At 40.2% G+C, this 26,489-nt stretch overlaps 1 protein-coding gene and 1 long non-coding RNA gene across 3 annotated transcripts in view; one reads left to right on the top strand and one right to left on the bottom strand.

Annotated features, from left to right (window-relative positions):
* Nucleotides 1–964: 964 nt before the first annotated feature.
* LOC125317291 lies at nt 965–9,397 on the bottom strand. Its single transcript, XR_007200004.1, has 2 exons — nt 9,271–9,397; nt 965–2,029 (listed from the first exon to the last, which is right to left on the bottom strand). It is a non-coding gene; the product is annotated as an uncharacterized LOC125317291 (long non-coding RNA).
* A 49-nt stretch (nt 9,398–9,446) lies between these two features.
* CPA6 (carboxypeptidase A6) overlaps nt 9,447–26,489 on the top strand; it is an 88,195-nt gene continuing 71,152 nt past the window's right edge. For both annotated transcript variants that reach the window (XM_048287046.1, XM_048287045.1), the window contains exon 1: nt 9,447–9,549. In XM_048287046.1, the coding sequence (XP_048143003.1) occupies nt 9,464–9,549 (86 nt within the window). In that variant the 5' untranslated portion in view covers nt 9,447–9,463. The remainder of the gene's footprint in view (nt 9,550–26,489) is intronic.

The following is a 26,489-nucleotide window of genomic DNA, read 5'->3' as shown; positions in this document are numbered from 1 at the left end:
GAATTTGCACTTTATTTGTATGGCATACAGCTATTCTTGATTTGTGCTATTCAGAACATTGAGCAATATGAAATCGTGTATTGTACTTCTAAAAAGTTGGAATATACTGCACCCACATGGCAATAAACCCAGCTCCCAGAGGGGTAGCTTATGTTTGTGAACAAGTGTCAAATATATTTGATTTAAATCTTTTTATGTACCTTTTTTCACCATTCATATTGACTAACATTACTTCCACTCCAATCCTCAGATTTTTCTTCTAACTGCACCCTGCGTAAGCCACTCCTCTGTCTTCCCTGGGACTTCAGACCAACAACCTTACCTGGATCAGCTACTCTGTCTCTGTAATACATAATATGGAACAGTATTTGACTTTTCCATAAACTTTTCAGAGATCCATTATTTATCTAAAATCATGAAAGGATACAGGATACAGCTCTCTGGCAATGATGATTAATATTTTCTTTATCCCTTATTAGAAATTGCTCATGATCTTCCTTGATCACTTCTCAGATGATTCCCAGTTCTCTTAAAGTATTAGATTATAATGTTGATTCTTGCTTCTTTACAAATACAGAACAAATTTTGCTATTGAACACTTATGTTAATTCTGCATTATTAATAATTTAACCATCAAGCAGTGCCTCTTTGCCACAGCGAGGATTTACACTCTACTCAATGTATTTAAGCCCCTTTGTTCTTAGGCTTGTCAGTCATGAATTTCTTCCTGATGCCTTTAAATCCTCTTATAACTCAGAATTTGTAAAGTGTAGAATGTGTGTATCCACTGGTATATATTTCTCTTTTTTTCTTGTTACATATTGCTTTTTCCTTTTTAATCACTGCACTGTTTCGCTACTGAACCAGGATGAACTTTTAGGCAGTACTGTCCTATTTCCTGGAAAATAGTAATCATTGAATGATGTCTTCAGGCCATAAAATAAATTATTCTCAAAGGTTATTCAATTCAATACAGTTTTTATTTTTGTTTATTAGAGAGATATTTAGGAAATAACATATATTTTTCATTTGGCCCTTAACAAATCCTAATCAGTGTCCTTCCTGTGCTGTATTAATATGCCGATCCACAAATTCAAGACCCCATGATTCTTTCTTAATCAGCTTTCAAACAGGTAATGGTGTGTCTATTGTGAAAGACCTTATTGTTTTATGCTTTTTACTCTCTCTACCCTCACTAGATGGCTCAAAAAGTAGTTTCTCTGCAGTAGAGTAACTGGGGTTTTTTGAGGCATTACAGAGGAAGACTCTGTTATGACATCAATTATCTGTATTTCTGGCAGGTAGCTGAAAATACTGGCAGGATGTGCCACTGCCTCTAAACCACCTGTTGGCATTTGGAACATCAAAGATATGTGAAATGAAAGGAAACATCATGACACTTCTCTTGTTCTTGAGGGTAAGAATATATTCCAGCAGTGGGATGGTACAACCTTCAGAGAGCTGTGTGGCAATTTCCTCATAAGTATTGACCTTTCTAGCTGTTAGAGAAAGCTCTGGATTATCAGTTTAAATCCTTGGATTTAATCCAGGCGAACAGTCTCTGAGCTAAGAGATTTTTTGCTATGGAAACAGTTTCCATGGTGCATGGATGGTCTAATTCTATCAGATATATCAACCAATCTGACAAAATTTGACTGAAGTATTGCATAATAATTTTATATTTTCTTTGAAACAACAATATTCCCAGATGCAGTCACTTGTTTATATCCAGTGATAGCTGCGTGACAGAATGCAAAATGGTATTACACCAAAATACTTCCATGTTAATGAAGATGTTACTTGGAAAAACTATCCTTGACATTTCATATGGATCTTCACTACTAAGTTTTGCACTAATAGAAGGCAGAAAACTGTAATTCATTTCCAGGAAAAAGGTCCCACAGCTCTTTTTTCAATGTCTTAGAATAAGGAGAGTTTTCACTCTATGGAGTCCAGATTCAAAAATGTTCATTGGTTGTCTGGTGTATCAGGCACAAGTTGTGGGCAGGAAAGCAGGACACAATCTGGGCTGGAAAAGCAAACAAACAAACAAACAAACAAACAATTATTTAAAGTTTAGCAAGATGGTTGAACTGAGAATAGAATAATTGAGCTGATAAGGGACTTGAATTGAGTTTTTTTACCTGGAGAACTTACCTACTATACTTCAGCTGCACATATACCTGAGCTAAATGTTACCACAAAGGATTATCCCACTTCTACAGTCACACAGAGATTGGGTATGTGAAACACTTTTAATAGTGTTAAGAAACAACAGAGAAAGTAATCACTTGGTTAACAAGTTGACATCTGCTGACTGACTACTCAGGAAAGAAAAACAGTTTAACAGGCTCCTAAGGGGTATTTTCTACTCTGCTTGTCTGCTCCTGTTCTGTGTTTTCATGTGCTTACCTCTTTGGACAGTAACACAGCAGCTCAAAACCTTTTTTTTTTCCTAATATATTGCTTCCAGGTTGAGGTTTTTTGTTTCTCCAACAGTGGAACAGCCTATCAAGAGAAGTATATTTTTGCATTGGCCGGGGGTGACGGGTTCATTTGCTTATGAGGGGAATTTCAATCAATCCAAGGAAATACGAAGTGGAAAAATTGCACATCTGTGTCTCAGCCACTGCTGTCATGCCTGAAATCACCACATTTAAGAGAGCAACAAGTGAAGACTACATGCTACCTGAGTTATAAAACACTAGTACTTGTTCTAATGAAGGAAAAGAGATACTGCATTCAGATCATGTACTGCAAGGACTAGCTTAGACACCACATTCAGATCACTCTGCCTACCAACGACAAAGAGAAAAAGCTAAATTGTAATCTAAAATGTTCTTTAACTGTATCACGTGTCCTTCCTGCACTGTCATGCTCTGTGAAACAGCATTACCAACACGGATGTGAGGTGAAAAAAATACTTGACGAGCCCTGGATGAAAACATTAATGGACATCTTCAGCAAATTTTTCTTTCTTTAAACAAACTATTTTCCATATTTTCTCTTCATAAACAGTTTTACAGGTTGTTCTTTAAAATTTTTTCATTAAATGAGTAAGTTCAAAGGATCACATTTAAAGGAAGGACTCCCCAACAGAAGATTGTAAGAGATGACCTTTCAGTGAAAATATATGGATCCCACAACTTCCAGCAGATGATGAAATTATGAAATTCTCGTTATGAAGTTCTTTCCTGAATCAAATTTTGTAAAGTCACCTCTTGTTAAATTAGTAGAATATTGGTCAAAAATAACTCAGTGGCTGTAAAATTCAAGTAGGGTGTTAATCACAAAAAGGGGGGTTGAGTTCAGATTATTTTTTGGCATTATATTTCCATATTTATAGCTACAATTCAACTTCAGGTACCTGCAAGCTCCTGCCACCCTCCCTCTTCTGGCTTTGTAGCCACTTGCCTCTGGTTTGAGCTGCCACGCTATGTGTGCCTTCACTGGGTCAGCCACCCAGCTGGAGAGGATGAACAGACATGTCAGGGAGCAGAAAAAGGCAGCTCCCTGTGAGCTGGGAGTATTAGGGTGTCCCAGGGCAGCCCCAGCCCCAGGATGTGGGCCTGGCTTGTTGGGGCCCATGGCCAGGCAGGGCTGTGGGGAGCTGGGGACCAGTTCTGCTGTGGCATCACTGGGGCAGGGTCTGACCTGGGGCCCTGGGCTGTGGGCAGGGCTGGGGAGCCCTGGGCAGATGCAGGCAGGCCCAGCAGCGCCCTTGGGGATCTGGCAGTTCTCCATTTCCCAACTGAAACAGTTCCCTCTCATAGCCCAGCTCACATGCATCCACTTTTTTTAGGAGTTGTTGACAATAGGTGGTGTGATCTCGCCATAGTGCTGCCTGCTTGTAAGACCCAAGGATGTTTGCATTAAATATGCTTGCGGGGTTCTCCTTGTTTTCCTCCTCTGACATATTTCACCAGATCTAGACTTTATTCCTTGGCTTTTTAATGTTTCAGGATTGACAGAATTCTGTAATACCAGTACTTTTCACCATTCATATTTTCCAGTCTTTTCAGCATTTTTCAGCATTCAAGTTGCATAAAGCTCTGAAGCACATGCTACCTAATTATATAGTTGCAGGCTATTGAGGCATCTGAATTTGAAGGAGGACCATCAAAATATCACTTCAGGCACAGATGGTAAAATGACCTGATAATTATGAGGCAATGTTAAGGGTGAGAAAGAGAGGAGGAGGAAAGACACTTCTCATACCAGTGCAGCTGACAGATAAATTAACAACTCCGTAGTTTCTGCTTCACCTACCTCCAGTACGATATTCTACGTAATGTTCCCTTTCCTCCCAGAAGATATAATAATAGTTCACTGCAGAATGTCTGCAGCCAGGAGTTGTCTGGGGAGTCACACAGAACACCATTGTACTGAATGTACTCTTTCAGAAGTACCTTTTCCTTCTCAATATTTTCACACATGTATGTATGGCAAATGCCAATTGATATAAATAAATACTGGGCACCTGCCATCTTTTGTGGGCAGTAGCAGCTATAGAGCAGTGCTGATTCAGAAGATTTCTAGCGGTGTTTCAAAATAACATTGTTATAATTTTCCTTTCTTCTCAACATTGTAACTGGGTCTCCAGTGATTGCAAACAATGTGTTTTAGAACTAGATACTGAACATACAATGCAGTTGGCAGTGCTAAGTTAATGGTTGGACTTACTGATCTTAGAGGTCTTTTCCAACCTCAATGATTCTATGATTCTTTGATTTTATGGCATAAAATCTTTCATTGGGATTTGTCACTACCCTTGGAGCAAAAGAAGCAAGACTGTATCTAAGCCCAAGTACCCTCAGACAAGTTTGAGACTCTGGGAACTAAAATGTTTGCCTTTCAAATTAGAAGTACAATCTAATACAAATTCACAAATTCCATATGTTTGAGTGGTTATACTCATGAAATCCAAATGCTAGACTTAAAGTTGCTACAGACTTGCTCTTAACTCTTGGGACAAATTATTCAGCCTCCACATATCTTAGTATGTCCACCTGCAAAACAACTCCAAAATACTGGTTACATGAAGTTAGAAGAAGTCTGAGATCTTTAACCACTATAAAGTACAGAAATTCAGAGAAGGATGGAGAAATGTGAAATACAAGTGCAGTGTATTACTACACACAAATCATTTGTACAGAAAGTAAATACACATGATTTGTGTAGGAGATGCAAGAAATTTTTTAATTGCCATCCTCGTATTTCCCCACCATGAATTTTTCAGCAGAACAGAAAAGATAGGGGAAACTCTTGCCTAATAAAAGGCTGTATTTTCACTCAAAAAAAATTATCATGGAGGTTCAGATATAGGGAATATTTTTATGTGTGTTAGCAGGGATAGAGACATCTGAGACAAAGTCTGTATTCAATGCAATTTGTTTATCCAGTTATATACACCTCTTATTTGTCATGAGCAATGCTTTTTTTTCAGAACACTCAGCCAAAAGTCTGAAACCAAGTTGCCACATGTGTCTTAATGCAGAATCTCAAGACAGAACAAACCTTTCTTCACAATGGTGCCTGCAGCAAAGCCTTTAAAGACTTTTTTTCTCCTATGGTTAATTCTAAGAACTCTGTACGTATAAAGACACCTATGAACAAAAGTATACAAGTCTTTCCAAGACTAAAACTATTCTAAGGAATGGACTCATCAGGTTTGTAATACTGTGTTCTGATGTTATCTATCAGTATGATTCCTAAAGGCTTCTATGGAGGGTTGATCTGTTGATGAATTGTCTATTATACATCTATTTTTCTTTAGCTGCTTCTAAAGCATACCCATATTTAAATGTCCCTTGATTCTACAAAACAGAAAAGAATATTTAACCTGTATTCCTGTCCTCCTGCAGAATAACAGAATAAGAGCAGAAGACAGAAATTCTCTAAGTGCAATTGTTCCATTCTTCCACTTCATTTAACCGTTTAATGAAAGTTCAGTGCCATTGACACAAATTCAGATAAAATTTTTCAGTTATGGTAATGCAGCATCCCAAAGTAAGTTGAAGACAGAATGTCAAATTCTAAATTGCAAAACTCCTTCCTTCTAAAGATACTTGTACTTCGTTTTAGTAAGAAAATTACATTTGAATACCCTCCAAGGCAATGTCAAGCCCTGGTTCATTGTAAGGAAACTGTCTCAGGTACCAACAGCAGCCTGTCTCTGATAGTGCAAATCCCAGCACAACCTGAATAACCAAGCCCTAAGAGTGGGCAATTCTCAGGTTATCAGATCTCTGTTGCTACAGTAACATTTCTGACTACACAGAGTGGTTAGTTAAGGCTAACTAGCCATGGCACTCATGCATGGATTATATCACATTCATTCTTTTAGACCACAAACCTAACCTAGAACATAACCAGCAGGGCTACTTTCACTTTCCTTCATCTGACAAGGTCTCTGTGGGAGTTAAAAGAAATAGAGACCAGATCTTGAAAAGAACATTACACTCAATCAACTTCAATCTTTTTTAATGAGTTACAGCAGAGAAAATGCCAGCATGAACACGCTTAGTCTAATTTATCATTAATGGGTATGATTTAAACTAGGAAATGCAAACCCTTTTTAAGCTCCTGTTTCTGAACTGCTTTGTCTCTAACAAATGTGCAGCAAGGATTGTTCATTCAAGCCATGCAACCTTCTCATGAAGGTCAGAGTTGGGCAAACTCAAAGCTATAAAATATGCTCATAAGAAGCTAATGCCCTTTTTTCTGCTCTTCCCAATAAGTGGCATGTTCTAAAGTCCAGGTACCAGATGTAGGCTGCCTGCCCACTCACTTTAATGAAGCCTTTCCTCTTTCCACGCCGTGTAGAATTGCCTCTGTTTTGGCAGTATGCGCTCCTTGTAAAGTGTAGGACGCTGTGAAAAATCCCACAACTTGATTCATTAAGAGGGAAACTGTATCTCAGTTTGCTCTCTTCTGTTCCATCCAAAGCTGTTATTACTACCAAGCAGTCCTTGCTCCTGGCAATTTCTCTTTTCTGTTCCAAGAAGAGAGGGAATAGAAGCTCTGATCTTCTTTGTCTCAAATCCTTTGTTTGGCTGGGTGCAAGTTAGATAGCCCCTTCTTGTCGAGAAAGTAGACTTGCCACGTGTAACTTCCAGGCTCAACTACAGTGTTTTAATACTTTCCTAGCTGCCAGCATGACAGAGTTCCAGCCCTCCCTCCAGTATGCCCTGCAACATAGTAAAATTTAAACTGATGGATCAAGGAGGCATCAATGGACCTGTATCCGCCTCACTATCCCTACCTCGTCAAAGCTCTTTTTGGTACTTTTGAGCTGTTTCCTTCTCCAGCTTCCCCATAGCTTTAAAAGTGTACTTTAAAATTATATTTAAAATGTATTTTAAACTGCCTGAAGTAGTACCTATTAACAAAGGTAGTGACACCTTTTTTTTGAGTATTGATTCCCTATTTTGTTACTTTCCTTCACTATTTAGTTTTGGTGCATGAGTTTCCTTTCTATCTCATACCTTCTTGCATTTTACTTTCAAGGAATGTTGCAGGAAGGCAGGATTTAAGACTGAAACCTAGAGCCACAGAAGCCCCCCATAATTACATCCTCCCTAACTCAAATGAAGCCAAGTTTTCCTCTTGAAAGCAAAATTTTTAGAATAACAGCTAAATTATTCTACAAAGAGATGCCAAAAGTAAAGTTCTTACTAACTCAAATAGAGGCGGGTTTTCATCTGGAAAGCTAATACTTTCGTATAATAGCCAAACTACATTTTAAAAATATTTAAATAAATTAGTGTATTACCCAATGCACTTCAGGTGTCGCAAGAATAACAGTAAGAAAAGTAAATGTGTAATAAAGCAGTGGGCTTTGCTTTAATATCATACTCACCCCCTTCAAAAGTCACTTACTCAACTTTACCTTTGAAGTCACTTCTGAACAGAGAGTAGAGCTTTTATTAAATAGGTGTTTGTAAAGTTGAAGTTGCATTTATTATAAGACTGAAGATTCACAGAACAGATTTGGAGGCTTGCCTGTAGTTAATGGAAAGTGTTTCCAACAAGAGATGTACAGCATTTAAGCACACACACACACACACACACACATTCACCTCTGCATATTCTCACCAGAAATAAATTTAAGATTTTAAGCAGGGCATGTTATGGGGGGATGGGAAGCTCAAGGGTGAGAACACCAATAACCAGACAGAAGAGAATAATCCTGCCTTGGACAAAGCCTTTTCCACCTCCAGACTCTATCATACAACTAGTGTCAGATTTGGTGCCAGTATGAAAAAGAGGCAAAGGAAAATGCTTGTTTGCCTTTCAGCCAGAGAATACAAAGTGTGTGTGGTTTAATACAGTCCTTTTTCAAAAGGCTCCCTGTGTTTCTGAAACATTAACAGGGATTTACAGTAGTTCTCACACGTTCAAATGTCAGCTGGTTTTATTTTTCTACAGCCCACTCGTTCATTTTGCTGTCAGAGAGGCTGAGAATCAGTTGGGTTTGAAACAATTTTTGCTCCTTTTTAGTAAATTCAACATAAATATATCAAAGGGGCTACCATTTATTCCATATTGACATTACATTTTTACCTACATTCTCTTTAACAGGTACTCCATGTGCTTTCTATAAACTACAATTATTTGCAGCAAAATTCTTCCCATTTTCCTTGTTATTCTCAGTGCACCAATGACTTATCTTTACATGGATCTTTCATCCTCACCAGTGCGGAAGAGATAGCAAAAGTCCAGTTTTAAAATCATGCTTGGCTTTTAATTCACTCTATCGTATCAGTGTCTCTTCCATTCTCACTGCTCAGACCCAAGATTTTTGACCTCACCGGTAGCTTGAAATCCCACGTTCTCCTCCCTTTATGGTTCCTAGTGGACGTTCTACCACTCTTTGTTTCATGGAAGTGTGTCTCTGCCCTCTCATCAGCCTCACCTCTTGCCCAGCCTGGGAAACCTCATCGATAATCCCCCGATGCCACTGACTGCGCATTAAGCGGCCCTTGGCCGGCTGCCTCGCCGCACCTGCAGCCGAAGCCCACCCCGCCGCAGCCCTCGTCCCGCCAGCCCCGACGGAGCCGCCGTGCCCGCGGGGGCCTGCTCTCCCCCGCCCGGCCCTTGCCGGCCCCCGGGCTCCCCCCGGGGCAGGGCGGCGGCGGGGCCGCGCACTCCCCGCACCCCCGGCCCTCCCCGGCGGGCGGGCGGGCTCCTCCCCGCCCAGTCCCGTCCCCGTCCCGTCCCCATCCCCGTGCCCAGGCGCGGCGGGGCTGCGGCCGACGGGCGTCCTACCCCGACTTTCTGCCCTCGCCGCTGGCGACCAGCGACACCTCCGAGAGCCCCGCTCCTCCCGGCTGCGGCCCCGGCGCCGGCTTTGTGTGCGCGGCACCAGCCGCCACCTGGGGCGGGCGCGGCGGCGGTGGCGGTGCCGGGGGTGGCGGTGCCGACGGTGACGGTGCCGGCGGTGACGGCGCGGCCCCGCACGATGCCGCTCCGCAGGCTCCTGCCCCTTTGTCTGCTCTGCCTCCAGGCTGCGCTACCGCTCCGCGGCCACCGCGGCCGCTACGCCGGGTAAGTCCGCCCGCCGCCCCGCTCCGCCCGGGGCGCAGCACCGCGGCCGTGCTCCCTCCGCTCCGCTGGCCAGAACCGGCTGGTGTCTGCATGTTCGGGCATCCCTCCCGCCGCCGACCTGGTCGTGGGCTTGTTTGCTGGCAGTTATAGCATGTAGTTCTTGAAAGAGGTGCTGCTAGTCTCTGTTAGCCAAAGGTAGGATGCTACATTGGGGGAAAAGAAAAAAAAGTTTGAGTGTCCTTGTGAAAAAGGAAATTGCGATTATACAGGGGGGAAATAATAGGTTTCGAGGCTCCACCGTGCTCTGAAATGAATGAAGGTTTGTATTTTCCTTTAGGATACAATTGTACTGGAACTTAAAATCGTTTTTCAGCCGTTGAACAGCGTGCAGTCTTATTAGGGAATGCATAAGAAGTTCAAGTAATAGGGGAACTCTACTGTAAGCAAGTGAAGACTAAAACTTTCACGTGTATTTCAAACTAGACTTTTTCTTTTTTTCAGCGGGAGTTCAAATTTGTGTTAGAGAGGGAAAGATTGAACTAAGTAGTAGTAAAATGTGAACTTGCCTCCAAAGTGTATGTTCTTTGCCCGGTTTAAAAACTTTGTTTTTAGTAAGTATTTAACATAATAGGTTTATGATGCAAATGAAAAGGCAGTCAAATATAGGAGCATTAGAAGCCAGTGGCGTGTGTCAATGTACAGTATAAAATTCTTTCGAAGTGATCAGCAAATTCGTCAGGATAAGCATCCCTCTCTGTGGAAGTAAGAGCTGTATTATTCTTTTCATTTTGTTGGAGTAGCCAAGCCAGGCATAGAAATTCCCCTACTAAAATGAAGTTAAAAAAAAACATTCCCTAAGCTTCAAGGATTTGGTAATGTGATATGAAGCCATTTACCCCTGGGTCACTATTAGTGACAGAAAGTAGTTAAACACTTGACAGCTGTTTCACCATCTCTGTTCAGTTCCTCAGGTCCCAGTATCTGTCTGCACTGCGAAATCAAACAGGCCACCACAGTCAAGAGTCCTCCTTACAGTGCCAGAAAGCAGCAGGACATAAAACTAAACTGTTCTTTAAAGCCAGGGTCCCACTGTAAGTTTTGTGCCACAGCACTGTTCTCTCTGTCTGAAGTCCATAGCACAGGCATGGTCTCCAGGGTCTTGAATTTTTTAAAATTCAAGATAGCATTCAATTTGTTTCCAGGTGACATTGAGATGAATAACACATTGACAGTGCTGGTGCCTAACTTTTTCTGAATATTAATTACATGAGTTATCTACTAATTGATGTGTAAAATGTCAAAATACACATTTTACTATCCTCTAGGTTTAAGTGACATCGTCAACTATAATCAAGTTGGTTCAAATAGAATAATATGCATAAAAATTCAAATATTGTACCTCTGCTCATTTATGCAACTCAACAATTTTGTTCAAAGTTTTAAAAATTATTTTCTTGTTTCAGAATCTCATATTCCCAAGGTGATATGTGAAAGACCTGCCCAAACTCTCCTTTGTTGATCCCTGGTTTTGAAGCTTTTGCATAGACTCTAGTTCAAAAAAATGAGACTTCTCAGCAGCTTCCAGAAGTTGGGCAAGAAAATCACTGCTCAAAAAAAAAAAAAAAAAAGCTAGAGTTAATTATAAAAACTCCTGGTCAATAGGCAATTGTAGTAGGGGGCCAAGATACATTTACAAGCCTTGCTGAAAATGTGGTCATATTTGAAACAGAAACCAGAATGTGTACCACATGTGTAACACAAACTGGAAAAACAAGCTAATATTTTTCCCACTCTACTAATATTTTCCCCACTCTACTAATATTTTCCATTTCTACCGTCCTGGCATTAATTTTGTCAATAAAAGATGATGGAAAGTTATTTTGAAATGGGATGAAGGTTTCTACAGGATTATGAATATATCTTGTCTGTCTGTCATCATCCCAGTGTCCTGAGCGGGATCATTTAATTTCTTCTGTGTGTGCCATTGATTAGAAACAGTTGAACAAGTACTGCCATTACTACTGAACCTGGCTGTCACTCAAGGGGAAAAAATTTTGATGGGTTTCTTTTGAGAAAGCCAATTAGGAGGTGAATATTTTGCTAATGTTCACCATTAGAAGGGGTGCCCCAACAAACTGACTTCTTTTTGTGCTGAGAAACATCTGTGAATCTTAGTAATTTCTATTGTGTCAGAAGCTGTACCATAAAGGGAAAAGGCATAAGTATAATTAGGGCAAAAGAATGAGAGGAAAAAAGAACCAAAAAAAGTAATGGAAACATTTCTCATAAACTTACGTCAGCACTAATAGGTACATGCAATTGTAACTCTTTAGTTGAGGACTCAGACCTAAGACAATTTCCTGGTACTGCACATGTTTCTCCAAACTATGTCAAGCAGGCCAGGTATGCCATATGGGCACATCTTTAGGTAAATGTGTTCCAGATACCTTTGGGAACTCAGCAAGTATTTGGGGAGTCTCAGCAAAGAAGAAGAAGCATTCATGCCCACAGAGCTCTTGGAAAGACTGAGGGACAGTTATATTTGCCTTCTGCCTCACACAATACTCAGAAGTTCAACCTGCCTCTGTGTTCTTGTGCCTGAAGGAACTCAAGAGGAGCTGTCTAGAAGACACTGCTAATTGGCCACCCGACAGCAAATTCAAAATTATACTGACACATACATTTTTCCTTCCTGCATTTGTATGTTCTGTCCAAAGGTTCCAGGGGAAGTGGATAAGTGGGAGATGCACACACACACATCAGGGTTCGGACAGAGTAGATGTGGAATTTTTAAGAGGATTTTTCAGGAGGCCATTGCCAGAAATTCAAACAGGGGAACAGTGATAACCAAATGCATGGGAATAGTTGAAGTTCCTGAAATAACCAAGTGGACTAGAACTCTTCAGTGTCCAGTAGAAACAATTTAGGCTCTAAGAGATGTCTTCAAACTTAGAGCCACATGGACCCAGTAGATAAAGATGAGTTGTTCACTGTTTCTTCCAGTTACAGGAAGCAGGAGACATAAAATGAATCTAGTAGGAACCTTTTGATAGCTTTACAGAATAGGGTGCTGGAGCAGACGGAGTTTTGTGAGGATTTTTTACCAAATGCAGCAATCTTCCTACTCTTGGGAATCCTATGAAGGAGATGACTTCCCATTAGCAGGTCAAGTTTTCTTAGAATAGAAAATCTCTCTCATTTATTCTTTAAAAATCACTACTGTGATCTTTTACTTCAGTTCATCTACCTCCACCTGTAAATGGTGGCTCAGCATGTTGCCTCTGATTTCTCCCCTACTTTTTGTTCTTCCAAAGCCTTCTCAGAAGTGTTCCTCATCTCACCTCTTCTCTCACATGTTGATGACCAAGTGCAGGCAAAGGCTGAAATAACTTGTCCAGTTTTTCTCTAAGGTATTTGTTGCAAGATTTGAAGTCTTTTTAAATATTGGATCAAGATGATAAGTCCTCCAAAATGTTATTCCTCAATGAGTTGCAGTACTGCAGATAATTGTCATTTCTCTTGGTCAGATGAAGGCCATGATACTGTGTAACAACCGCATAAAATAAACTGGGAGTCATGTGGAGGTGGATAGCAAGGAAACAGAACAGTAAAGAGATGTTCTGTAATCCAAGATATAATGTGCTGTAGCTACTGGGATATGACATCTGGCAAATTGCATAAACCAACTGTTCATGGAGATAAGGACAGATATCAAATCTGAGAACGTTCAGCAATTTTCAGGTATTTTAATGCCCATTAATACCCCTACATACCATAACTAAGTACCTCTGATCTCACAGTACCTTACACACAATGGCTGGCAATTGTTCTGTCTCATGGAAAAAACACATGGGAGTGTGATGAAAATGAGTTGCTGAGGGAATTGAGAAGTGGAAAGGAACTCCTCCTGTGCTATTCCCTTTGCAGATTTTTTCCAAATGCTTTGATCAGGGACTAAAAGCTCTGCAGTGTAAAAAAATTTCTTTCTCCCTGCTGCTCAGCTCTCCATCCCCAAGTCAAAGTTAAAAATGTCATGAACACTGGCAAAAAAAGCGTTTGGAAAGCACACCACCAGCATGAGATGGAAGGTAATCATATTAATTCAGATGAAAACCAAACTTAGTGCTTCTCTGGATGGTGTCAGGGAGCTTCTCAGAAGTGAAAAGCTGTGAGCTCTATAGCAAAAACCATTCTGAGTATTCTTTTTTTCAGATGACCAATAATTATGTAGTCAAATCACCACTGATTCCTAAAAGCAGCACAGATCAGTGAAATCCACAACAGCTCTGGGACCACTTACCTATTATTGTCCCAACACCACATCTCTAATTATGTGTTTTCTCATTACCTGATACTCCACCTGTACAATAACATTTATGTTCTCCATCAGGAAAAAAAAGTACTGCCGAGTTTTGGTTATTTTTCTCCTCTATGCCCAAGCATCATAAATTTCCCTTTTAAAGCTTCTCTGCCCTCCTCATAATAAATGAGAAATACAAAGTGTTTCAGTTGCTCTTCCTTTCCCTCTTTTACTTTCTTTTTTAAAATAATTGGAACAACAGTACACATCCACACTACCTAGGTGAAGTGCATGCCAGGCAAGGAGGGTCCCAGTTTATTATGGCTGTGTTGGAACTGCAGATTCAGGTCACCATGTGAGCCTGGTACCCATACACTTATCCAGACTGGGACACCATTGCCTGGTGTTGTGGCTTCTGACCTCTGCAGGTGGAAAAGATGGGGGGAAAAGCATGGGAAGTAAGGGAAGATACAAAAAATCAAGACATGGGCAAAGCTTGCACCCCTGCTTAGGAGCTCTGAACCTGTCCTAGATTTCCTAGCTTTTATGCAATCTATGGCCTTTCAGTAAGAATGATTCTTTTGGAAGTGTAAAAGCAATTCCAGTAAACACTTACACTTTCCTCGTTTTAAAGTGTGTATGTTACAAATGGGAATGTAGTCTATTATTAAAGAAAATTCATGTTCAGGGTTGAATCCAACAATTATGTATGCAAAAAAACCCAGGATACATCTAAGATGTACTTAGAAAAAGACACTTTTAAAAATAAGAAATTCACAAATAAAATCTGCCTGGACCCTCAGTCTAAAACATCCACTTTGAATATGCCAGCTTCACTGTCTCATGAAATTAAGCAGGCAAAGAAATACAGCTTTTCCCAGAGCTTCTGGTAGTAGTTGCAGTGAATTCCAAAGCTCCCACTTCTACACTGTGTTCACCATATGCTGCTGCTGTGAGTTCACACTGCCAGAGTCATTCATAGGCTTCTTAAAATGAAGTTCTCAAATCTGAATGTTTTGTACAGGGCTTAACAAACACTTAACAGGGGACAGACACTGTATAAATTACGTACATATTGATTCTTTTCACTAAAGAAAAAAGAAATCTAAAATATGTGAGCAATTCATATAAAAGACAGCATAACCTACTTTTAGTTTAGAAAGAATCTCACAGTTCTGAAAGGAGCAAATTTGAAAAAGAGAGGCTAAAAATCTGCTTTTCTGAATACACTGCTAATATTTTACAGGGAACCCTTAGTTTCATACACTGTACAGCACTGTATCCCACACTGCACAATAAACAGGATCCCAAAGTCTCATCTCCTGAAATTCTAGTATCTGTAAAAATGTCATTCATATGTCTGAAATGGCCTTACATGGTCAAAACACTGTAGGAAACGTTTATTGTTGTATCCAGTTGAAGGTGAATGGACACCATCAATCATCTCTCACTATCTCCTGGAGGTAAACTCTGTCATCTCTGTCTTGCAGCATGGCTCTTCATTTATGTTTTCTCCTTAATTTTACTTCTGAATACATAACAGAAACTGTACTCCCTCTTCTGTGGTAGAACATAGTATTTAAGAGGGCACTGTGTGCATAATGGTCAGGAGGAAGTCAAGAAATAAGCAGTTATATTGATCATATATTGGGCATCTCTTCAGTTCTCCTGCAAGCAAAACCTGCTGTGAGCATGCATATAGCTCTCAAAACTGAGAACAGCAGTGTAGGTCAGCAGTCAGTACTTCTACTGCTCAGGCAGTATGATTTGTTTTGCTCTCAGGCAAGAGATTAAAAGAATTTTTCTCAATACAAAATAAAAATAGAAAATAATTTTAAATAAACAGCATTTTTACTGTCCTCTGTCCTCCTAGCTTACATCTTTATGTTATCAGCATTGTTTTTCAAGCAGAAAACAAGTGAAACCCATACTCTCTGTTCTATTTACGGTAAGCAGGTTTAGTTGGAAAATGAGAACTAATAATTACAGTTACACATTAAACCTCTCTCTGAAAACTCTACTGTGGTTAAAACAGGACTTTTGCTGGTCTCAGATTTGCAGGAACAAATCCACAGTCAGCAAAATTCTGGAGACAAGCCAAATTCTAATTTTTTTCCAGTTAATTTTGATTCCGATTTAAAGGCTTCATTTACATGACTGTACATGTGGGTACGAAGTTATGGTTCTGATTTGATGTTGGTGTTACAGCAAAATGTGCATGAATTTCAAGGGTGCTACTAATTTGCACCTCAGTATATCAGATCAGAATCAGACTTTAAATAGACTGTGATTTTCAGGAAGATATCTGCAAAGAAAGCTCCAAAACTGCAAGGCACCTAAGGGTAGATAAACCACAGTACTCTGAACTGAAAATATACTCAGACCAACAAATGGATGGGGACAATAAATTCCATTTTTTCTATTATTTTGCATCTTGAACTTGCCAGATGAGGAGGATGGGATGGGAGCTGGAATCCAGCAGTGGACAGGGAGCATGAACCCTTTCCTTCTGTGTCTGCCTGTGCAGGCTGAATGCTCTGGAGGACAATGCTCTGCTGAGCCTCCTCTTCCTCTGGGAAACAATGAGACTTACAGTGTATTTATTTAAAGAGAATCCACACCATAAAGTTACCAGACAAAACAATACACAGAACAGCATTTTCTAAAGAGAAGATGCTCTAGATTGCTTAAATACAGCCATGGAAAAAAACAGAAGTACCTTATCAAATCAAAACAGTTTTTCTTTACGGTCTGCACCTCAGTTAAGGCTGTGACACAGGGGAGACTACCACAGCAGGACCTTGAAAATGAGTTTTTAGGGGGTTTATTATAGTAAAATTATTCTAAGAAAAATTTACTGTTTCTTTATCATACCGTATTTCAAATATCTTCAGAACAGTAGTGATACACCTCATGGTTGACTCAGGGATAAAAAAAGAAGCTCTTTTTAGCTGAGATTAAAACTAAATTCTGGGTGTTCACAGCCCAGAAAGCCAATCATATCCTGGACTGCACCGACAGAAGTATGGCCAGTAGGTCGAGGGAGGTGATTCTGCCCATCTGCTCCACTCTCATGAGACCCCAGCTGGAGTGCTCCAGTGCATCCTGCTCTAGGGACCCTCACATAAGAAGGACATGGACCTTGGAGCAAGTCCAGAGGAGGGTCACGAATATGGTCAGAGGACTGGAGCACCTCTCCTGCGAGGAAAGGCTGTGAGAGTTGGGGTTGTTCAGCCTGGAGAAGAGAAGACTCCAGGGAGACCTCATTGCCACCTCTCAGTACTTGTAGAGAGCTTATAAGAAAGATGGGGACAAACTATTTAGCAGGGCCTGTAGCAATAGGACAATGGGTAATGGTTTTAAACTAAAAGAGGGTTGATTTAGGCTAGATAGATAAAAGAAATCTTCTACAGTGAGAATATTGAAACCCTGGAACAGTGTACTGGAACAGGTCTGGTTGCCCAGAGCTCCATCCAACCTGACCTAGAAGGTTTCCAGGGATGGATCATCTACCATCTCTCTGGCCAACCTGAACTAGTGAAAGATGTCCCTCTGGAGGCATTGAAGTAGATGGCTTTAAAGGTTCCTTCTAACCCAAACTATTCTGAATTACTTTAGCAGGCCTGATGAAAAAATCTTGATTAATTCCACCGTACTCCTGCCAAGATTACCACCAGATGCCACCCCGAGGCTGCAGTGCAGTCATACAGCCAAACCCTACAAACCCACACTAGTGGCCACCTGCTGCCAGGGCAGTCAGTTGTGCTTCTGCTCTTCCAGATGTGCAGCCTCCGCTCAGGGACTGGCACTTCTCTGCCTACAGAAAGACAATTCCAGGAACACAGAGAGTGAAAAAAACCCAACTTACTCATTCTTTTTTTCTCCTGGGACTAATTGACAGCTTATCAGGTTGTGATCTGGCTGCTGCAGAGGCTCTGTGTTTGTGTTGGCACAGGGAAGGGGCAGGAGTGGCTGGTTTTTTGGTACCTGCCTGTGTACCTTCAGCCTGTTAGTCTCCCTGTGCACTGGGGATGGTTATCTGAAACCAGTTGATTCCAGATGTGTATTCCAAGGAGCACACCATGGGTTTACCTCAGCAGAATTTGGCTTCTTGATCAGTCCTGACTGCCAGATTCCTCTCCAGACCTATGCCAATGGAACGATCACAAATGAATGTCTCAGACTCAAAGAGAGAATAGTAGGATGCTTATTTTCAAATAAGTACTTTCCTGAAAGTGAAAAACCAAAGAAAACTTTAACCTCAATACTAACCATCATCCTGTGGGTTTTTGAAGCAAAGGAACTTCATTATGCTTAATGTCTGAAGAAGCTGTAAGTCCTTTACATAATGAACAAGACTGATGTGATAGGGCCTACAGAAAAAATAGCCTCTATTTATTAAGTAGGTTTGTGTTAGGCAAACAATAGCTATTACATGTCAAGAAATCAGGGAAGACATTTAATTAAGGATGTTTTATTAAGAGCTCTGTATTTTTTGTCACAGCACAGTTTCATATTTTCAGGGAAATAAACCTTGGGTTCACTTGAACTGTGTAGCACAGGCAGCCAAAAACACACGCTGCCCAAAATTTACACCAAATAACAGGAGTCACCGTGCAAGCACAATGCCAAGTCTGGGCTTGTAAGTCAGACCTCTCTGTAGAGTGGGCTTGTGTCCTTGCCAGCAACACACAGTGTAAACATACCCAGCAGCACAAAGACAGCGCAGTGTGTCCTTACCCTGCTCCCTTATCAACAAGCTGGATCCCTGGTCCATCTGCCTGTGGTAGCAACAATGGTAAAAAATGTAAATGGAGATGATTAATCGAACATAAAATCTAAGTAATTTGCTTTTCTTCATGAAAAATCCAATAGTTTCACCTTCAGTGTGTTTAGCTGAGGTTTTTTTATTTTGCTTTTACCAGAAGCATCTCTCTTAGTTTTGAAATAGTCAAACATGTAGTCATGTTTTGATATGGCCAATAAAAAGGCTTCAGAGGAAATCATAGCATTTGTGTTTAAAGGGTAAAATCTTTTGTATTCACTATCCAGCAGCATAAAAATAATTACTGATGTATTTTCTGAGGCCTAGCCTAAAATATTAATTGCAGTGAAATATCTAATTATGCAGGTTTTGATCACTACTGCAAGGGTTTTTCTTTTCACCACTAAGTTGTCCTGAGAGAGAGTGGTGGTTCTCCCTCCAAAGCAGCTGCGAGGAGCGGGAAACACAGGAAGGGAGGGCTCCTGTGTCCAGACAGGTCTTGTGAGGAACCCTGCCTTCTTGCCATGGGCTGTGCAGTGTCTGAGCACATTTGGTGTATCATATCTCAGAGGCCCCAGGCAAAGGAACATCATCTGGTCATAGAATCACAGAACCATAGAATTATTTGTTTTATAAAAGACCTTGAAGGTCACTGAGTCCAGCTGGTAACCTAACACTGCAGAGTCCACTACTGAACCATGTTCCTAAGCATCAGATCCATATGTCTTTTAAAGACCCTCAGGAATGGTTTAGAATGGTGACTCAACCACTTCCCTGGACAGCCTGTTCCAATGCTTGACCACCCTCTCAGTGAAGAAATTTTTTTATCAACCTCTGTCAGACAGATGCATGACAAAGATGCTGATCTACTCTTGCCAGGTGCTTCTAGGCCAACACAGAGACAGAAATGTGGGTATTTCAGGTTCAAACTGGGTGAGGGAGGACTCAGGGGCTTCAGCCTTTCCTCCTGTCTACAGCATATGTTTTTTGTCACATGAAGTAGGTATATCTTTCAAGGCCTTACGTCTAGCCTCACCTGCCAAAAAATCGTGCCTTTGCAGTCCAGAAGCAAATTAACAGGTGTAACACACCTGGAGACTACAGGACCATCAGTGCCCCTGCTAGCATCCACTCCTCCTATTCTTAGTCCTTAGCTAGTGGGTGGCATGCAACCCTCCAGAGTGTTATTTTTCCTATGTTCATCCCTCTTCCTTGCAGCTGTCACCTCTTCTTCATAAGATAACTGGTGGCTTTTTACTATATCATGAGTGGTGGAAAAAAAGGCACCTCAAAAGTCTGGTAGTCAGCACAGGCTGCCCCTGCAAGGTGCAGGACAATTTGTAATGATTAGCATGTATCACCCAGAAACATGAGAAAACAGTATAGAGCCATAGAAAGATTAGTTAGCTTAAGCCTCTGGGAGATTATGGAAAAGTGGAGTCAAGTCATTGTCCTACATGTTAAGGAGTCAGTATGGAGTAGTGCTCAGGATGAGTTAAAGCTTATGTCTTTTTTTATGAGGGGCAACCTCTCCAAATCCTATGAAAAATCCAGGGAGGAATGGTGAGTGAAGGGCTCCATGGACCAGGAAAATCTGATCTTTTGCTTCTGCTGAATGAAACTGTAAGAGTGAGGGCAAAACCCACAGATTTTACCTCGTCAGATGAGATCAGTCCTACCAATTTGCAGACAGTGAGACAGTGCCATGAAACATTTTAGGGTACAGTATAGTAGAGAATAAGGGATGCACACTGTGCTCTGTGAAAGCTGATCTTTCTGCATTGTTTGCCTTTAATCCAGCAACCATTATCTCTACTGAAAAAATACATGTGAGCTTTTGTGTGTGGCAACTGCACTCGGGGTGGTCTTTGAATTAGAAGGCATTTGGTCGCAGAGCCTGCAGCAAGTCATGCCAGTGCAGCCTGCAGTTATACTGGGAAAAAAGAAGCAGACAGGAGAGGAAAAGCCTTGTCCTGGGTGGTTAAAGGGGCAGATCTGTGAAAACTAGATCTGAGGAAAGAGGTTTCTAATATTCAGGTGTATTTACTGTGAAGTGACATTAACTGAGGGAAGAGACATACATTTTAAATGTTTATTCCACAGGTGATGGATCTACCAGATTTAAGTTATCTTGTTAGAGCTAATGAAATGCAGTCTTAATGGAGTAGCTAATAGCTGGCCAGTAAAAATGCAAAATAATAATTCTGTTAAAACATAAAATAATTAGAACAAACAGAAAAAGTCTTTATGCAGAAGAGAAATTCAGGGATCTTACTGGGAGGACCAGTTTTACAGCACCCAATGGAAAAATTGTTAGGGTGTATGTAGCAATAAAAGTCCCCCTGGCTCACTGGAAAACATTACTTTTTTTTCAGGAGGAAAAAAACAACACAAACTTCAAGCAAACAAAGGAGGAATTTTTAAATTAGTTGTTGCATGAAGAACCTTGCTTCTTACAAGAATAAATAAATGGGTGAATTTAAGGTAGTATTTTTAAAGTTATAAAATTGCAGAGAGACTATTTATTTCTAAACTGCATGGCTATAAAACACCAGATGCCATACAATGAAGTAATCTCAGAGCAAGGCTGGAATCTGTTGTCTGCGAGGAACACGCAGATGCTTGCTTTCAGCAGTGGCGTCTTGCTCATAAAACAGGAGCACCAAACACTCTTCACTGCATTCAGAACTTGTGTCCCCATTGCGTGTGGGATTTTGTTGTTTTAAGCTTAATAATTACTCATGTGAAACAAGGAATGGAGAGTTTTAAGTTACAGTTTATGAAGAGAGAAGTAAGAGTTGTCTTATGTTATGTTAAGGATTAACTGAAGGAAATGGTGCCTCTTGGTTGAGCTTGGCAGCCAAGCTCTTTTGGCTCTTTTGGCCACACATTGTCCTGATGTATGGCTTAGGTCACTCCTCTCTATTCTACAAAAGCAAAAATGAAAGATCAACAAAAGGATATATTTTTCATTTGAGATGGAAAAAAACAAAATTCCAGTATAAAGGCAAAGTATCACCTCATATATCGTGCTGCTTCTTGCGTAATATAAGTTTTGGCAGCTTGTTCTTAGTCATGGAGCATGCCAACTCCATTTTCCATGAAACTTGATGTAATGATAGCTGGTCACAAAAAGAGTATAATAAGAAAGAAGCTGCAGAAATGTGGAGCCAACAATTTAGTGGTTTTGTAAAGCTCTACATTTGTGTGGTATTAATTGACATAGCATATCAAGTGTAGCTCAAAATGCACGTATTTTGCCCATTGCAGCCTTATAGACTGCAATAATTGCAAATGGTAATGAATTCACCTTATGAATTTATCCCGGTGTATAATGTAAAAAATATAATTTAAATTGTAAGTGTATAAAAGCAGAGAATGTGATATTAGCTGGATTTTTAAAAATAAAATAAAAAATAAACACAACTCTGTATCTGGGTTCTGAATTTAGTATGTAGTGGGCATGTACTATTGCTGCTAATTAAAAAAAAACCCCTTTTGTTTGCACTTTTGATAAATCACATTCCTTCAGGCATATCAAAACAACTGTCCTTTTCTAGGAGAAAATGTAGAGCAAAGCTGAGGTTCAATATTGATCACAGGTTTCATAATTTGTGCATTCAAGATAGCATAAAAAAATACAAACATTACGTATTTTTTCATCTGAAATTTCATCTCACGCTTCGAGACCATTTCAGACAAATTGAGTTACATCCTATTTACCTGCCAAAAACTCAGCAAAATCAAATAGACCAACCAACCTTCCCTAGCTCAGCATTTCACCTTTAGATGGGAGTAAGTACGTTAGAAGCTGTTTCATAAAAACACTGGGTGCTACAGCAGCAGCAGGAGATTTTGGAGAAAATGCTGCTTGGGGGATATATCTTGGCAAGCAGCAGCTCCCTGATGGAAATAGCATTTGGCATCAAAAGTTCTCTCACAGAAGGCCTATGTACATAGTTTCTTGGTTGTCTTTTTCAAAGAACCTTTCCTTTTGCTGGCTGTGCAGGTGCTAAGCTGAGATTACAGCCTGCTGTGTAAAAACCTGCCCCTTTTCCTCATACCTGCCTCTCAGTTCTCACCCCCTTCTACTTCATTGTCCTCGTGTCTCCTCATAAACAGCCTGCAGAGCCATTCTGGGTAGGGACTGAGGCATTTTACTACCCGCTGGCTCAGCACATAATTCCAGATCTTTGTTGTGTGACTGCAGTATAATCAGGCAATAGCAGTTTCAGCTCTGAAACAGGTCTTTTGGACAGTGGGCCCAGACAGTATGATAAATAGCCATCTTATCCAGGTGAAAATAAGCTCAACAAGTTTTTATTATTATGAATGTTTCCAATTTAGGGATTTGGTTTCAGTTAGACAGAAGGCAAGAAATGCTGATGGGATGATTTGTTTAAGGAGCTAGCAGCTCTCTTCAGCATTTCATTAATTTTTGTGAGTTATTTTATCAAGAGAGATCTTATATCATACTTAGGAAATTTTCAACAAGTATCAACAGACAAAGGTCTGTTTTGTAATATGTTGAGTAGATGTGAGCAATGCTGAGAAATAATTGATACCTGAGTGCAAGACTCTGACACCCTCTGAACTTGGTATCCTGTTCTCCTGGATTCCCTTGGATTTTTTTGGTGTATTTGCTTGGGTTTAGTAGTTTTATCTGTGTGGGAGTTGGAAATAGGAATCAAAAAAGAGGAGTAAGCAAGAGGTCATAAACACCAGCTCTGAGAGACATCTACCCTGGTCATTTCAGTCCAATGTAACACATCCTGAGTGAATTTGATAGCAATGTCCCTTTTCACTAGAAGTTACGAGTATATTTTTATACCTTCACACAAATATGTGCATCATTATCCATTATACCTCCGAAGCTGGTAAGTCAAAGCAACACACAAAAAGGTAACTGTCTCTCATACAGAAAGTGTGAACAGCATGATGTCATGCAGTCAGGTAGACTAAACAATCTGTCTTTTTTAGATAAAAAACTATAAAACCTTTAGAAACATTTACTGTATCAGGTATCTGATGAAAATTACAGCAATAAATCTGAGATGATTTAGAAACTGTGTTCCCAGGACAATTACAGAATGCCTTAGGCATTCGCTGTCTGCCTGCTCTTAGGCAGAACATGTTTACACCATGTTTCATAAATCCAACTTCTGCAGCATGGAGTGGTTTATTCTAAGAGCACAGCAGTGAATTGTCTAAACAAAATGAATGACGTAAAATGTAGGTTACGGGGGTTCTGGGGGTCCAGTCGGGACGGCCGGACGTAGACGGTGACGGATGGAGACGAGAGATCTCTATAGGCAGGTCTTGGGACACAGTCGGTTTATTGTAAAGGGCGTGGGTATTGGGGCACTGCTCAGAGCTGCCAGACTCAGCTCTGAGCAGGCCCAAGAGAGCAAGAGAGTGAACGGGTGAGAGAGAGAGTGTAAGAGCAAGAGTAAGAGCAAGAGTAGAAGTGGAAGAGAGAATGTCTGAAGTCCTGGTTACAATACAATAAATCATCTTCTGTACTGAATATTCTAATTGTCACTAACCAATCTAATACAAGATACAAATCCTATAGCATTTACATACAGCCTATAAGAGTTCTTATATTACCATAGAGTGTTACATCTTAACTTCTAAAAACTACTCTTTGGACCCCTTCTGCTGAGCTAGTAGGATCTGCTCTGACCCTTGGACCTGTTTGCAAGCAGAGGGTATTGTTCCATCAAGAGGGGATTACTTCAGTGGCCATACCATTGTTTTCCAGTTGTTCAGTAACTAAGACTTGGTATTTCAAAAGTGGCTTTCATTTCGATGTTGCCTGTAGTTTTCATATTCCCAAAATCTTTTGTCAGGCAGTCATATTTACAAGGCTTTCCTGTTTCATCTTCCCCAACAGTAAAACCTCAAATGGCAAGTTTGATATTTCAGTGACAAAGGCACAATACTTAAAGGAGATCTCTGCATTTGTGGTTTGTTGTAGTTTAGCAAATTAGATTCCAGATTGATGTTTAGCAAATAATCAGTGTGGTAATGCTTTTCAACAATCAAGTAATAAACAAATGTAGTGGCATGTCTCAAGAAATCAATTGTAAGTTGTTTTAACAATGCATAAAACATCTGCTTATTACTACAGATGTCACAGGGCTCTAGCATGGAGAGTGGCACTAATGGGACTTGCTGTGTGTTGTCAGTGCCCTGAGTCTTTCCAAGTAGCCCCTTCACCACCCTGCCTTCTTCCAGTAGAAGAGCCAAAATCATCATGTTATATTCAGTGACTACTCATTGACTATTCTGAGCCATGACTCAGTTGTAGCCACACCTTGAACTTTGAAAACACAGAATCACTGCTTTGCCAGTTAAGAGTTTTGGGAGAGCAGCCAAGGTAGTCTGGGGAGGTTTTGATGGCATTACAACAATGAAATCAGAATCTGGCCAAACATGAATGCTCCTTAATTTGAGGAAAAAGTGTTTACCAGGCAAATAAGTGACATTTTCACAGATTTCAGTTCAGGGCATTAAACTTTTTCTATCTCTGTGGAAGTAAAAACCTTACCATCTAATAACAGCTCTGCCTTTTTTGTTTAGCAGAGCTTCCCAAAAGTCGATTATATTTCTTTTCTTGGTATCATAAGGGATTCCCAAACCCTACTGCATTATTTCTCTGCTTAAAGAATATTTTTCAAGTCACACTTTTCTTTCAAGCTTATAGCTTGGTTGTTCCTTTAGATAAAATAAATAACACTGCCATCAGATTTTCTGATTTTTTTATTTACCTATTGAATACTGGGGAAAAACACAAACATTGATTCAGGAACCTGCATAATTCTGGGCAATATTGGCTAAGAAAGTTCATGTGTTGAACAGATGATAGTAAATGAAATGTTTTCTCCAGGAGTTACTAAATTCTCCAAACTGAATGAAACTGTAATGCATGTTAATTCATCTTAATTCATGCTGTGATGAGAATTTCCCAACCTCACCCCACATTTCAACACAAATATTTGTATTATCTAGCCGTAAAGTGAGTTTATTAAATGAAATAAGACACTCTGTACTCCATTTTACAAACATTTTTCCGTAAATTACATCATATTGGTAACAGATTTTGAGCCCAGCTAAGTCCAAAACACTAGAAATAGTAAGATGAACTATTTAAAGGGTCATTTTTTTGTGTGTTTTAAATTGGCAAGAAATTACTTCAACCTTTTGTTGTTTTGGTTTTGTTTTGTTTTTTAAATAAAGGAAAAAACCAAGGAACTTTTAGGTATGCTGGTGATCATGATACCTCCCATAAAATTGTGAATGTTTTATGATGTACTTTGGGATATCAATCACAGGACCCATAAGCAAAGAGTCAGCAAAGGCAAGAGACTCTTCCAGGCATGACACATCTGGTTCTTTGGCAGCTTAAACAGACTTTATATTGCCAGCTTTAAATTGGGCCTTTGAGTTTGCCACATGCTTTGTCTGGCGATGGGCTGTCTGGACTGCCATGTGTTCCTGGTTGCAGCAGCTTTAACATTTAATATTTAGGTTATTCCCCTCCCTTCTCTCTCTTCAGAGGATCTCCATGCACACAAACCTTCATACTCAGTCCTCGTGCTTAGGGCTTATGGCCTTGCACTTCTAAGCCTCGAAATATGCATTTCTAATTGGAACTGGGACACATTTACAGTACTACATGAATTGTGTTCCTGCGTCACCCACAGTTCTACACTTGTAGATATTCAAAATGAGCAATTAAAAGATTTCCCATCTGTACAAGACTCTTAATGCATCCATTGACTGGTCAGAAACTTCTCAATTGCTTTCTTTACTAAACTGAGGCTCTATTATCAGAAATCTATTACTAGAGGAAGTCAGTTGTAAACTGTA

The sequence above is a fragment of the Corvus hawaiiensis genome, chromosome 26 (genome assembly GCF_020740725.1).
Source record: "Corvus hawaiiensis isolate bCorHaw1 chromosome 26, bCorHaw1.pri.cur, whole genome shotgun sequence".
NCBI lineage: Eukaryota > Metazoa > Chordata > Aves > Passeriformes > Corvidae > Corvus > Corvus hawaiiensis.
The sequence above is the reverse complement of the archived record's forward strand: the minus strand, read 5'-3'. Positions and strand labels throughout refer to the sequence as shown.